The sequence below is a fragment of the Tubulanus polymorphus genome, chromosome 6, assembly GCF_964204645.1.
Source record: "Tubulanus polymorphus chromosome 6, tnTubPoly1.2, whole genome shotgun sequence".
Lineage (NCBI taxonomy): Eukaryota > Metazoa > Nemertea > Palaeonemertea > Tubulaniformes > Tubulanidae > Tubulanus > Tubulanus polymorphus.
Window position 1 is genome coordinate 22,454,193 of NC_134030.1, and position 15,148 is coordinate 22,469,340.

The window sequence follows — 15,148 nt, forward strand, 5'->3', positions numbered from 1 at the left end:
CAGCCGAGGCAAAAAAAACAACAAAACAAAAACAGCGCGAGATGACTTCAAAATAAAACAGCGCGAGATGACTTCATCAAAACAGCGCGAGATGACTTCAAAATAAAACAGCGCGAGATGATTCATCAAAATAGCGCGAGATGACTTCATCAAAACAGCGCGAGATGACTACAAAATAAAACAGCGCGAGATGACTTCAAAATGTGGTGAAAGGCACCGCGTGATTTATCAATTCGATTTGAATTAACAATTAAACCAAATTTCATCATCAAAAAACTGCATCTTCTAAAAATATACGCGAAAAAATCGACATCAAAACAAACAGCGCGCGACCAAAATCAGCCAAGATATCAGTAAATAGATTCAACCAAATTGACCAGAAACCTAGGTACCACAGGAATAGGGCCCGACCGGGAGGGGTTGAGTTGGGTGGATGCTGTCTGAACCTGAAACCAGTTGTACGTAAATGTCATTTGTATTTTATAAGAAGTAGAGTTCAACAGTTCAACTCTTCATCTTACTCAAATCACACTTAACTCACAAACTGTCAAACATTTTCAATCAAGTTCAATTGTAAATAAATGCAACTTTTAGTGTTAAAAAGTTCCGCTTGAAATTACAATTGTATTTTATATTAACAGCTGAAATTATGTTCTAATTTATGGATCATCTAACTATTAACTAACTTTTCTAACTACTGAGGCAGGGTGAGGTTGATGTGAGGGGATACTGAAATAGAATATAAACGATTAGACATATTATATACAGGTCGCACCTGAATTCTTCAGTCACTCTGTCATCATCATTCAACTTCAGATTCAATCTTCTGTGACTAGGGGGTCTTGTTCTTCTCACTGAAATAGAACATACAGGCCGCACCTGAATCGGGCCACTCTGTTGTGTGCTGGGGGTGAAGACACGTACTCTGTGGCCTAGTTTTCTGGGGTCTTGTCTCAGCGATGACCCTGAAATTGTTCTGTTTATTTCAAGAAAGTACATAATAGGCGTTGTCTAGTAAAACAATGAATTTGAAAAAACGGAAATTCTTAAAATAGAAAAAAACACCTGAAAATAGAGAGAAACCCTGGAAAAAAGAACGATGAAATACGGGATCCTGAAATGAAGATATTAGGCATCAAAATAAACAAATTGCTTCCTCCAACTGATGTCCACCTGAGATCTCCCAGGTCCCTCGCCGCTTATAGCACCCAAATTTATATTTACTTAAACAACCGCATTTTATTTGATATATTTTGTACTAATTTCTATAACTTACTAACTCACCGAGTAAGTTCCTAATAAATAACTAAACCTATAAAACATAATTTCAGCTGTTAATGTTTTTCTAACTTACAGTTTATCCAATCCTGTGTGTGTAATGTATGAATCCAGTCATAATCATAGAGTCAATTTGAATCCTTGTGTTTTTAACAACAGTTCATTTTTTGAGAACAGTTTATATTATATAATCCTGAATTAGTTTGAACGCGATTCCATTCCAAATAAATCCTGAAAAAGCAAGAAATTCCCAGAAATTCATAGGCCAATAAAAATGCAATTTTTGACTTTACATGTATGTGAAATGAACCTACCGGGTTTGGGTGGCGCTTATAACCAAATACAGGAAAAGGATCCAAAATCGCGACCAAACGCGAAACCTACAAATAAAATCATACAATACAGATTTAAAAAATGAATTGATTTTTGGCAGTTGTACAAAATACAGAGTTTTCACCGCTTTCAGAAAATATTTTCAAATCGTCAATTAAAGTGTACTCATTCCAATTACGGGGCCTCCATTGAGTCCCGTATTGTTATTTTTCGTCACTACCTCCCCGTGCCGGGAGTGGGTAATAGAATCTTCAAATTTGGGTCAGAAAATTGTTGAAGAAATCAACATAAAATTGGTGGCAAATATTTCAATGTTTGACTTTATTAAAACTACGACAAACTCACCTTTACCAGTTACATCTTGAACTATTTAGAATATGTGTAACTCACAAGAGGTACATGTGATATTTGTCTGATTTTACGGGAGACATGTGCGAGCACCTCTAGGTTTGAAGACATACCAGTTGTATAAGAGGTCTATCTATGGTACAACGCCACGTACGACAAGAATGGTCGAACAATGCGTTACATTTTACATTATCTAACTATTGGGGTCAGTAAACTTACACATGTCCAACTGTTATAATCCATCTTCGCTCTATAAACTGCGGAGCTTTACTTAAATCAATTCATTCCCCGATTGAATAAGGTAAACATGTGTGTATCAGAGACTTAAAATATCTTATAGCAATTGATTTGATTTAATAATTAATATTTTATGACATCAACACCGGGTCCAGCTCCTAAAACATCATCATCAGTGATTGGACGCATAATCAGTCAAATACTCGTCACTGATTGGCTAAATTAGAACAAAATCTGCATATCTAAGTAGAGATAGCGAAACTGGTTTAAACCGGTTTAGCGCGTATCACGTGACCTCGTATTGGCCGAGAACAAATGAATGACATTTTAATAATTATTTAGGATCGAGGACGTTTTGAGTCACCGAAGTTTTATGTGTATATCAACCCACTTTAGAAATAAAAAAAGTTTTTAAATAGCGTGACCTGTAAACATCTGAGTCGCCAGTGACCCCAATCCTAGCTATTTAGTAACCCTAACCCTAACAGGACTCGATCCTGACACCTTCAGCATGTCAGCCGAGCTTGCTAACCACTAGACCATAGATCAGTGGTGACTGACATAGGATTTAAGTTTGTCTGGTCAGTGTGGTGACCATTTCGCTGTGGTGACCAGTCGGGCGTGGTGACTGGTGATCAGTCAGGTGCGGTAACTGGTGGCCAGTCAGGTGTGGTGTCTGGTGATCAGTCAGGTGTCGTAACTGATGGCCTGTCAGGTGTGGTGAGGAGCTCAAACTACTCCCACTTCAATTCTTAATGATGAAAAAAGTTTCTGTTTCTGCCAGAGATTTAAAGTAAGGCCCTTTTGTCGTAAATTGTCTAAAATCAGAGTTTGAATTCACTCTTGATACCAGATACCTTGATATAATCTCAAACTGGATCGAAACCTCAGTTGCCCTTTAGATACTGAATGTATCTGTGTGGTTTTGTACACGCCGCGACTCCTATACCCGTCAGGAGACAAGACTATTCTCCTATACCCGTCAGGAGACAAGACTATTCTCCTATACCCGTCAGGAGACAAGACATCCTCCTATACCCGTCAGGAGACAAGACTATTCTCCTATACCCATCAGGAGACACCGTGGTTGAGAAAATGGTCCCATATGTGTAACAAGTGGGAACTGATGCATTTGTGGCTACTGTTTCATGTTTATTTTCGACTCATTGAGACATGATGATTCAACCCCCTGTTACCGAAAGATTTGGAGTCTTTTCTAAAACAAAGAATAACCCTAGAATTATATATACACTGGAAAACAATATCCATAGACTAGAACTCTCGTCAACAAAACCCCGGAGCGCATAGTTGATTTAAAATTTGTCTTTTTATTTTAATATTTCAAAAAGCAGTAACGAACAACATTGACTTCAGATTTAGGATAGAATATTCTATGATAATCCAGCAACAGATAAACCCTATATTCGCTGAACAACCAACTTTCTTATCTGGATGATTAATGGGAATCAATGAAATTAAAAAATGCTAAAAAAGCAAGAACGAAATTCATCGTTTTAGAAAACAGATTCGTTATCAAATAAAGCTTTTGAATCGACAACAATCGATTACTTTTTTGATTAAACCTAAAACCCAAAATTCGTTTTTGCATGAATAGATCCTGAAAATTAGACTACGTAGAACCAGGGAGGTGGGAGTGAACGAAGAACCAGGGAGGTGGGAGTGAACGTAGAACCAGGGAGGTGGGAGTGAACGTAGAACCAGGGAGGTGGGAGTGAACGTAGAACCAGGGAGGTGGGAGTGAACGTAGAACCAGGGAGGTGGGAGTGAACGTAGAACCAGGGAGGTGGGAGTGAACGTAGAACCAGGGAGGTGGGAGTGAACGTAGAACCAGGGAGGTGGGAGTGAACGTAGAACCAGGGAGGTGGGAGTGAACGTAGAACCAGGGAGGTGGGAGTGAACGTAGAACCAGGGAGGTGGGAGTGAACGTAGAACCAGGGAGGTGGGAGTGAACGTAGAACCAGGGAGGTGGGAGTGAACGTAGAACCAGGGAGGTGGGAGTGAACGAAGAACGAAGTTAATCAGAGACCCGAGAGGCTGCGCGCGCAGGTTACTTGATCAGTATATAATAGTATGGTCTGGAAATTTTGGTGCATAATCCTGAATTCGCTAAAAGTTCAAGTTCAAATCTATTTCATAGAATGCTTAAGTTTAGTCGTCGATAGAATTATTCATTCAAAACAAACTAGTGAGGAATAATGTGTGGAATTTGACTCTAGTTTATTCCTCGCATGCCACAGTTAGATAGCGAGGCCGTGTTTCATCTCAACCGTTCAGTGCTGCCCCTATGAATGACGATAGCGGAATTTCTGTGAACTAAGATCTCCCCGATTTCATCAACGTCAATGATTTATCTGGCACGCGAGTATAATGCTAGTTCTCGTTTTTTCCGCTGTCGTTATACGCAGCGGCAGCACCGGACGGTCGAGATCCGACCTCCTCGCTATTTTTACGGTGGCGGGTGAATTGTTTCAATCATTATGATTCCATCAACGCTTAATGCGTTATTTCATAAAATACATCTTTGAATGAATTCTTAAAGCTTCTTTTGATTAGAAATGATTCTCAATTTGTGTTTTTTTTCGAACTAGACGCTTCACTTCATACTCATCTAATCATTTCTGAATCCAGCGTGTCTGAGTGGTTGTCGTGTAAAATTAATTGAGTTCGGCAAGAATTTTATTGATATTTTATAGATAGGAGATATGAACAAGTTAACAGTCAATTCTTGGAGAGCGCTATAAAATACCGATAAGTCACCCGATCACTTGATCGACACAAACGAAATTGAACTCATTTTTTTAAATCATCAAAACAAACTCGATATTCATAATCTAAATCACGTGTTAATATTACGTCTGTATTTAACGACGACGACCTATTTTTGAAACGGTAAAATTCTTACCGAACTGGTTTTTGCCGCGCAACCCGCACTTCGTACAGTTACTATTTATAGACGCATATCACGGAACCCTGGAAATACCACTTGATTGTTCTTATTGGAAACTTATGCAACGCCTAAAAGGTATTAGTTTGTTTTTGGTGGGCGTATGCTGAACGTCTGAACATGGCTACCAGTAATCCTGATCGCTTTGAACTTTCCGTTTCTTTCCAAGGACGTCGCGTTAATGTTTGGTCCGATGAGGATAATGTCTACAGGACGATACAAAATTACTTTTATCAGCCGTTGTTTAATTTGGAATCAGATCGGATAACTGTGGATGGAAATTTATTACAACTAGATATAATTATGTGGAGTGAAGAATTAGAGAATGTAATTAAACACGAACTGAACACCATTTACACAGGACATGTAATAGCGGTGCAAATGATGCCGTTTGATGAGGTAAAAATCTATCATTTTCATTTTCACTTTCATCGTCATCCGCGTATGATACTAGATGGGTTACCACTGCGAGGTGAGAGACAAATAAAACTATAGTTTTTTTTTCTTTCAGGTGAAATTATCATGGAGAGGAGCGCCACCTGGTGTCGAGATACCGGATCATCCCATCCCGTTCAATCACCAACCTCAGAATCATGTGTTTGTCGTTAGATGTGAAAGTAAAGAAATGTGTGAAATCTACAAATCGCGACTTCAACAATCACCGCAATCGATAGGTTCGGGTCTTGTGATCGGTGCTAGTCGTCACGGGAACGAATACGTGTTTAGAGTGAACACTGAACCGATCATTGGAGCGCAGACAGTTCGACCAGACATTGATGAATGTCACGATCATGTTAAACTGTTTCATGATAATTTAGTAAATCAATTCTGTCAAATGAAACACACTTTAGAAACAGTTGAAGAGAGATTGAACCAGGGCTGTACTGAACACCAGCTTGTAGCATTGGAAGCAAAACTGAACAAAACTATCGATGACGCGATAGGGGGAACTACTGGTGACGTCATAGGGAGAATTGATGAATTAGAAAGATCTACTGATGATCTCACATGCCATATGGAACATGACGTCATCGATTCATTGATGATCAATACACAGGTTCAGATAGACTTCTCACCCGTTCTAGTGACGTCACTACCTGGTGGGCACGTGGGTCGACAGTCACGTGTAATATGTGCGGACTGGGGGTCCAGCAATATTTATTACATGGATGATGATAACGTAATGAAGAGATACGTTAAGTGTAATGGCCGTGTTATAGGACTCCTTAATGATAATTACGGACATCTGTTTGTACTCGTGAAGAAAAAGACGAAATTCTACCTGAGAAAATATAAAAATCGAGACAAACTGATTCAAGATGGTATCAATGATATCCTGCCTCATTTTACAACCCTAGTAATCAGTGGTGACAATATCTATATACAGTCAGGGAGGGACATTCGTGTTTTACATTTACTAGAAAACCCTAAAAACAGTTTGATAGATAGAAACCGAGTGAATAAATATCAGCTCCCGGATGGAGAGTACAGTCATTTCAATTGTTTCACTGTCGACTCACGGGGACGGATGTTCGTTTATTGTAATCGTACGAATAGTTTTTTATTTTTAACAGCAGAAGCAAAACCGATCAGTTCTATTGATATCAAAGATTGCGGGCTTACATTCGATCCAAGGCGGGGACGCCCGTGCATTATAAGTGATAAACACGTATTATTATCGGTAAACCCTGGATACCCTGATTGCAGAGGAGCTGTGATGAGTTTCAGATATAATGATCAGGGGTTCATAGATCGCCCGCGTATAGTACTGAACTCAACAGACAGTGTGACATGTCAGATATATCAAGTGCGTGACAGCAACACTGTAGCTATCCGTCACTATGATGACAGAAATGATCGACACTCATTGAGAATTTATAATATAAACAATATACATGCTCTTACGAAATAAAATCAGTTTACATGTAGTTTACCGAACTATACAGACAGTGTGGTGTGTGACAGTAACACTGTAAGTGCTGTCTATCGCTATGATTAAGTAATAAACATGAATCACTTGTATAGAGTCAACAAGAGACCAGCCGGTTTGAAGTATAGAGACTTTATAAAACCGGTGTACAATCGAGTAGAACAGATTTGACCTCCGTAATCAATCATCCTGATTTCATACCGATATTGATTAACAACAAACGATAAGTTTCTAAAGTTTATTACTGTAATAATAAAAAGATGAGGAAAGTACGTGTCACGTGACATATTCTTAGCTCTATAAGGCTGAAAAATGATACCATGTTTCTCCAAATTGGCCGGGTCAATTTTGTAAACTGCAATAAGATTTGTAATCAGTTTATTTCTATAGCTTATATGGGTCTGTTCTGGCAAGCCTGAATATGATTTTTTTTAAAGTTATGTACAGGGTAGATATAGGCAGCCGGTCGGGTCAATTTTTAAACTCAGCGGACGTAGAGACAAGGTATCATTTTAATACGATAAAAACCCACTATCTACAGATTAAAAGAATTTAAAAACAAGAATTTATTTATTCAATCTAAAATATATAGAATACACGACGTTTCGATCTCACCCTAGAAATCATCGCCAGGTGTGATGATCTCTAGGGTGAGATCGAAACGTCGTGTATTCTATATATTTTAGATTGAATAAATAAATTCCTGTTTTTAAATTCTTTTAATCTGTAAATAGTGGGTTTTTTATCTTATTATCCGTTCACCACGTTTCAGTGCACAGGTTATCGTTCTATAAGGTATAATTTTATTAGCGTAAAATGATAGTTAATAAAAGTTCGTAGAGTTAATTTTGATGATCTTCAACTTTACAGGAAATACATGTATCTTATCGCCATTAAGAAGCAACTCAGTTAGAAATGTTATCTTTAAGAAAACTAGGAGTTCATAGGGACACTTGGATGGAGTGCTCGACGACTCCAATATTCAACAACCCGGTGAACGAATACCAGTAACCACTTAACCTTAGAATTCATCACAATAATCTGCACGTGGATCTGATACATTGACAGTGACCGATTCTTGTGGGCGGGTAAGAGGGGGACTGCATGGTCCACGGTTATAAACAGTAGAACCATCTGGTCGCTCGGAAGGCTTCCACCTATAAGGCGCTGATGATGTATATTGTCTTCTAGGGTATTCAATTTGTTGTCTTAACGAATAATTTTTGTATTATAGAACCTGCCATGAGCTAGATTTAATTGCGGTGACAAAAAGTGCATGGTGCCAATTTATATCTGGAAATACCATGTGGGCTAAAAAGGTGCACTTTTAGAAGATTTAACTTTGACTCATTTATTGTAAATTGGTGAAAGAGTATAAACACCAGATTCGACAAAATAAATGAATTTCATTTTGATAGTTCTATAATATTTCGACACTTTTTTGTTCAATTTTTGCGCAACAATGTTGGTTTTATTCAAATCTCGGAATCATCGAGCTGGCCATTATCCTGATGATCTTGTTGCTCCTCATCCTGATGATCTTGTTGCCCCTCATGTTGATCATCCTGTAGCCCCTCATACCTCTCACCACGTTGCCCCTCATTGTGATCATCCAGCAGCCCCTCATGGTGATCGTCCTGCTGCACCTCATGATCATCCTGCTGCCCCTCACCCTGATCACCATCATGCTTCCCCTCACCAGTCACCTTGACATATTGTATTAACTCAATTTTCAAATTCTGCTGGAAATGATTTTGAGCCGCATTTGAGGTTTCATCCTGATCACGATCTTCAAATGGGATTGGCCCAGACTGATCAGCACCATCAGTTTGTGATCTCAGGGTCGCTTCTTCAGCATCTGTATCTTCGGCTGCTGCAGCAGGTGCGTGACTCGTGCTACATCGAAAATTCACCACTACCAGAAAAACGACGAATTTCAGGGTTGTCATCAGATACATTAATTATTCGAGACCAAGTAAAGAATGACTGAAATTATAAACAAACTAAATCTCAGTTGTGTTCAGCATATATAAATATACAATATTGAGAGGGTGTGGTCTATCTGATATGTAGCGAGTGTGACAATGACTGTCTTATGCGGCACTGGCATGTAGGTAATTCTAACATACTCTGGCAAGTGAGGAATTTAACTTTTCTCATTTTACGATCATCTCCCGCCAGGGATTCGAACCCGCTACGCTAAAGCCGTTCCCATCACGACTGGTCCTTACCAGCCGCAAGAACTGGCCTAAGCAAACTGATATAACACTGTTCCCTACGAAACAAGATCTGACACTTTAGTCATGTTATTTGAATATCTAATAGTAAAATCAATAACCCGTTACTTGAACACGTACCTTACTACGTCACACTCTCGCGGGCGATAGGTAAACAACACTCACCTTCAGCTTCCGCGAGTTGTTACTTTAAACGTCTGTCTATGTCAACTCCGAATAACACCATCTGTTCCCCATAAAATACAATTCAAATTCTTTTTTAAACAGTCATAACTGTCATAACATCGGATAGTGATCGCAATATAACTATAAATTTTTTCAGTTAGATAAATGAGAAACTTACGAGTTCTCTAATTCTGCAGCAGCCGTTTCTACGATATCATCATCAGTCAGCAGATCGAAGATAACTAGACACTGATAATTCAACCACACATTTATGAAGATGAAAATTCTATACCATATGTGAGTAGCCTCTACAATTGAGACCCCGAACGTGAATTATTCGCTCGAACTGTTAAACCACGAAATAAGAAGTGTAACCTGTCGTGTCGTTCGAACTAAGTATATTCAGAGTAAACAAGACGAAATCAAGTTTACCCAGTAATTGGTTGATTAACACCATCGATCTCCACAAGAGTCTCTGCACCGAGCATCGAACTGTTCGACTATATTATACAACGCCTAAGTGTATTTACATAATTTCTGGTGTTGGAGGTAACAACATTTAAAAATGGTTTCATTTGTTTATTTTTCTAAATCACGTGTTTGTATTACATCTGTATTTAACGACGACGACCTATTTTTGAAACGGTAAAATTCTTACCGAACTGGTTCTTGCCGCACCCGCCTTTTGTATAGTTATAATTCATAGACGCTAAACAGAACCCTGGAAATATCACCCGATTGTTCCGATATAAAAGTTATGCAACGCCCAAGTTGTGTATTTAGTTTATATTTGATGGTCATCAATAACGCGTCAACATGGCTACCAGTAATCCCGATCGCTTTGAACTGTCCGTTCCTTTCAAAGGGCGTCGCGTTAATGTTTGGTCTGACGAGAATAATGTCTACAGGACGATACAAAATTACTTTTATCAGCCGTTGTTTAATTTGGAATCTGATCGGATAACTGTGGATGGAAATCTATTACAACTTGATATAATAATGTGGAGTGAAGAATTAGAGAATGTTATTAAACACGAACTGAACACCATTTACACAGGACATGTAATAGCGGTGCAAATGATGCCGTTTGATGAGGTAAAAATCTATCATTTTCACTTTTACTTTCATCGTCACCCGCGTATGATACTAGATGGGTTTCCACTGCGAGGTGAGAGACAAATAAAAATGTGGTTTTCTATTTCAGGTGAAATTAGAATGGAGACAAACGCCACCTGGTGCGGAGATACCGCATCATCCCATCCCGTTCAATCATCAACCTCAGAATCACGTGTTTGTCGTTAGATGTGAAAATGAAGAAATGTGTGAAGTCTACAAATCGCGACTTCAACAATCACCGCAATCGATAGGTTCGGGTCTTGTGATCGGTGCTAGTCGCCACGGGAACGAATACGTGTTTAGAGTGAACACTGAACCGATCATTGAAGCGCAGACAGTTCGACCAGACATTGATGAATGTCATGATCATGTTAAACTGTTTCATGATAATTTAGTAAATAAATTCTGTCAATTGAAACTGTCAGTAGAACAACTTGAAGAGAGATTGAACCGGTGCTGTACTGAACAACAACTTGTAGCATTGGAAGTAAAATTGAACAAAACTATCGATGACGCGATAGGGGGAACTATTGGTGATGTCATAGGGAGAATTGATGAAGTGGAAAGATCTACTGATAACGGCATATTTAATTTAGAACTTGACGTCATTGATTCATTGATGACCAGTCAACAAGTTCTGACAGACTTCAGACCAAACCTAGTGACGTCATTACCTGGTGAGCAGACGGGTCGACAGTCACGTATAATATGTGCTGACTGGGAAACCAGTGATATCTATATTAATGCAGTGAATAAATACATAACATGTAGTGGCCGTGTACTAGGACTCGCAACTGATAGTGACGGGTGTCTATTTGTACTCGTGTGGAAAAACACGAAATTCTACCTGAGAAAATATAAATATCAACAGAAACTGTTACAAGAAGATATTACTAGTATCGTGTCTAGATTTCAAACCTTAGTAATCAGTGGTCATAGTGTCTACGTGCAGTCAGAAAGAGACGTTCATGTTTTACGTTTGCTAGAAAACCCTGTAAACAGTTTGATTGATAGAAACCGAGTGAAGAGATATCAGCTCCCGGATGGGGATTACCGTTTTGTAAAGTGTTTCACTGTCGACTCACGGGGACGGATGTTTGTTTATTGTATTCGTTCAAAAAGATTATTATATTTAACAGCAGAAGCGGAATTAATCAGTGTTATTCATATGATGAATTGCGGGCTTACATTCGATCCACATGCGGGATCCCCGTGTGTTATAAGTAATAAACATGTATTACTATCGGTAAACCCAGGAAACTGTGATAACAGAGGATCTGTTATTAGTATCAGATATAATAATCAGGGGTTCATAGATCGCCCGCGTATAGTACTGAACTCTACAGACAGTTTGACATGTGAGATACATCAAGTGTGTGACAGCAACACTGTAGCTATCCGTCACTATGATAACAGTAATGAACGACATTCATTGAGAATTTATGATATAAACACTGTTCCTGCTCATAGGCAATAAGGAGGGCCTGTCCAGGGGCAGACTTTGACAGGAGCAAAAAATGAAAAGGGCATATTATATACTGAATAGGGCAAGCTAAGTATCCACGCAGCCCAAAAAAGGGTCTAGAAAATCCGAAATTTCAGCACAATTTCATGCAATTTTTAGGCACTTGAGGGACATAAGAGAAACCTCAAGGCACATTTGTTTGAAATCTGTTTTCACAAACCATTTCAGTTAGTAGGAAAATCGTCTTTGTTTATACCAGTTTACAAACCGGTTTTGCATAAACCGACGTCTTTATTCAGCCGTAAACGGTTTGCGCAAACCGACTAAAACGTTCACGGAGCAACATCAAACCGACTTTTCCAAGATGGCGGAATAAGGAAATTTTCGATGTCAGCTGACTTAAATTGACTTTTCGTTCAGTCCCAATTGTTCACAGTACGGCAAACCGATTTATGACGCAATAAACCGATTTAAACCGGTTTATACAAACCGATTTCAAACAAATGCGCCTCCGACTCTACTTGTTTAACGGTGTGTTGTGCGCAAGACGCTTTGTTTTCTACCCGGTTGCGAAGATCCTCAGTACTAAACGTCACCGTGCTTCTGCGTTACATATTTTAAACGTATAATACTAAAATAGTTTCCATTACACTCATCGCTATAAGACAACCGTTAATTGTCGTTATACAGAATTGTTTTATTTTTCATACCGAACAAAATGAGAAAATATTTTTCAAGATAATGTTAGATTTAAACGTTAGAAATACGCAAATTTTGAGAAAACTCAACAGCGCTTTCAATCCGAACCATGTCTTTATTGTCAGATGTACACATGGAGTAGCTGGCTACAAGGGTAGGACTGTCTAATTTCAGTATGACTTTCCCTACGCCTCTCTTGGACCAGGTCTGCACTTCCCTGTCGAGTACCGACACATAGTTTCAGTCTGGTGCAGTGATGAGTTTGGTAGAAAAAAACTCCGTGTATTTTCAAGGTTCAAATCAAACTGAATTTGGATTAAAAACGCAGATGAAATTAGTTCAATCCTCGTTCGGGTACCGGCACACACTTGATGGCGTAAAAATACACCGGGTCATCCGTACTGGAAATTGGTTCATTTTCAATGAGATTCTAACTGGATCTTTAGACGTCCAAATCCGAAAAAAGATGCACTTTCACACTCAGTGATTATAGATTTCACTGAAAATCTATTTACTATTTGGAAAAGTTGAATTCGAATTTAAGTGAAATGTAGAAGTGAGACTGAAGCTTGATAACCCAGTAACTATTAGGGATACCTGGTAGATCCTCGCATAATACTCACAATGCCACACAATAGTGGTGCCGGTAACCTAATTGAGTAAAGAGTTGATGAAAAGAATTAGGTGACGTTTATGTCGTCTCGCGTCTATTTCTGTCGACAGGGCTTCGAACAAATAGCTGGCATCTTATGTCGGCATGGAACATCGTTCCAACGACCACCAATTCGGTACATTTCAACGCAAGGTTCATAAGAACTGAATTTCGTATTACCATTTCCATTCGGTTCTCCATGCTCCCATTGTCTAAAATCCTGCAGCAATACGAATGAAAATATATTATGATTAACCTTTTCGCTGCGTATCACGATCTCAGCCCGTCATATATAGTTAATTGTATATTCATGTATAGCACTATTATTCATTGCACAACTCATGTACGCGCAGACCAGACTACTTTAACTAGTCCTGATTTTTCTGCTGAAGAAGTGGCGAACAAAACCTTATATCTATAGTTTATACATGTGAAGGACCCGCTTGGGTAACCACAGAACTATAAACTAGCTATGGTATAACCACTGGTCAAAGAATATGAATAAAATTGGTAAATAGGACTAGTTCCATTGGTCTACTGGTTAGCACGCATGCTGTGTACGAGACCCGGGTTCGATCCCCGGTGATTGTGTGTAATTTCACTATCAATCGTTACATCTATTCACGGGAATACTCCTACATACCGTAGCGAAGTCAAATGGTCTTCTAAAACCAAGCCAAACAGTCCTTACTTGATAAGGTATCAGATCTGAAATGATGACAGTATTGTGTCAGTTAGACTCAATCGAACACATCATCATTCAAACATATATATATATATATATATATATATATATATATATATATATATATATATATATATATATATATATATATATATATATATATATATATATATATATATATATATATATATATATATATATATATATATATATATATATATATATATATATATATATATATATATATATATATATATATATATATATATATATATATATATATATATATATATATAGTTACTTTGAGCTATATCATTCTCCTCCATGCTATCGATCCTAGCCAATTCTGAAGAACCACAATGCTGGTATGCCTGCAGCCATCCACCAAAATACTTGAAGCATTTGTTGTCTCCAGCTTTCGTCCAACCTTCATCACAACACGTATCACGCGCTGAACAAACAACATCCATACCAGCAAAGATTAGCAACTTGCATTGTTTACCTGGGTTCACAAGCCTACTGTGCCTTGTTGGGCCAAAGCCTAACCCTTGGTTGGCCATTATTTGCCTTGTGATCCATTCAATTATTTTGTTAAATCTTCATCATCTCCTTTCGTATTTGATATTCAACACATATACAACACAATAAGGCCTACCCCAAGTTTACTTTTCTTTTTTTAAATTTGTTTGGTTGTGTAAAGTTTTTACTTTGTAAACTGCCCCTAATTCGTACCACATCTTAATTAGTCTGTTTATTCAAAATTATTCAGAATAATTTTGTGACGACGATAGTACGCCAGCAGGTGTATTCGGTGCAAGATTATATCCCCAAAAGCCTGATAGCTATATTTATGAATGTCGACATTTTTATTGATATATTTACCTGTCGCTGTAGAACAGACCAGAAACAGAGTCGATAACATCAGTTTCATATTCAAGTCAATATTTTCCTTTATCTATAACTGATAACAAACACGAATAGATAGAACAGTTTTAGCTTTTGAATAAATTTCGCTGTTTTAATTGCTAAAAAATCTAA

At 38.2% G+C, this 15,148-nt stretch overlaps 1 protein-coding gene and 1 long non-coding RNA gene across 2 annotated transcripts; one reads left to right on the top strand and one right to left on the bottom strand.

The window, feature by feature from the left end:
- Window positions 1-5,182: 5,182 nt before the first annotated feature.
- On the top strand, window positions 5,183-7,639 carry LOC141907375 (uncharacterized). The gene is made up of 2 exons (XM_074796996.1): window positions 5,183-5,560; window positions 5,673-7,639. Exons 1-2 carry the CDS (start codon window positions 5,282-5,284, stop codon window positions 7,071-7,073), a joined length of 1,680 nt encoding a protein of 559 aa, XP_074653097.1. The 5' UTR covers window positions 5,183-5,281; the 3' UTR covers window positions 7,074-7,639.
- Window positions 7,640-8,183: 544 nt separating this feature from the next.
- LOC141907537 (uncharacterized) lies at window positions 8,184-10,018 on the bottom strand. Its single transcript, XR_012619505.1, has 3 exons — window positions 9,672-10,018; window positions 9,494-9,554; window positions 8,184-9,077 (listed from the first exon to the last, which is right to left on the bottom strand). It is a non-coding gene; the product is annotated as an uncharacterized LOC141907537 (long non-coding RNA).
- Between the last annotated feature and the right edge of the window lie 5,130 nt (window positions 10,019-15,148).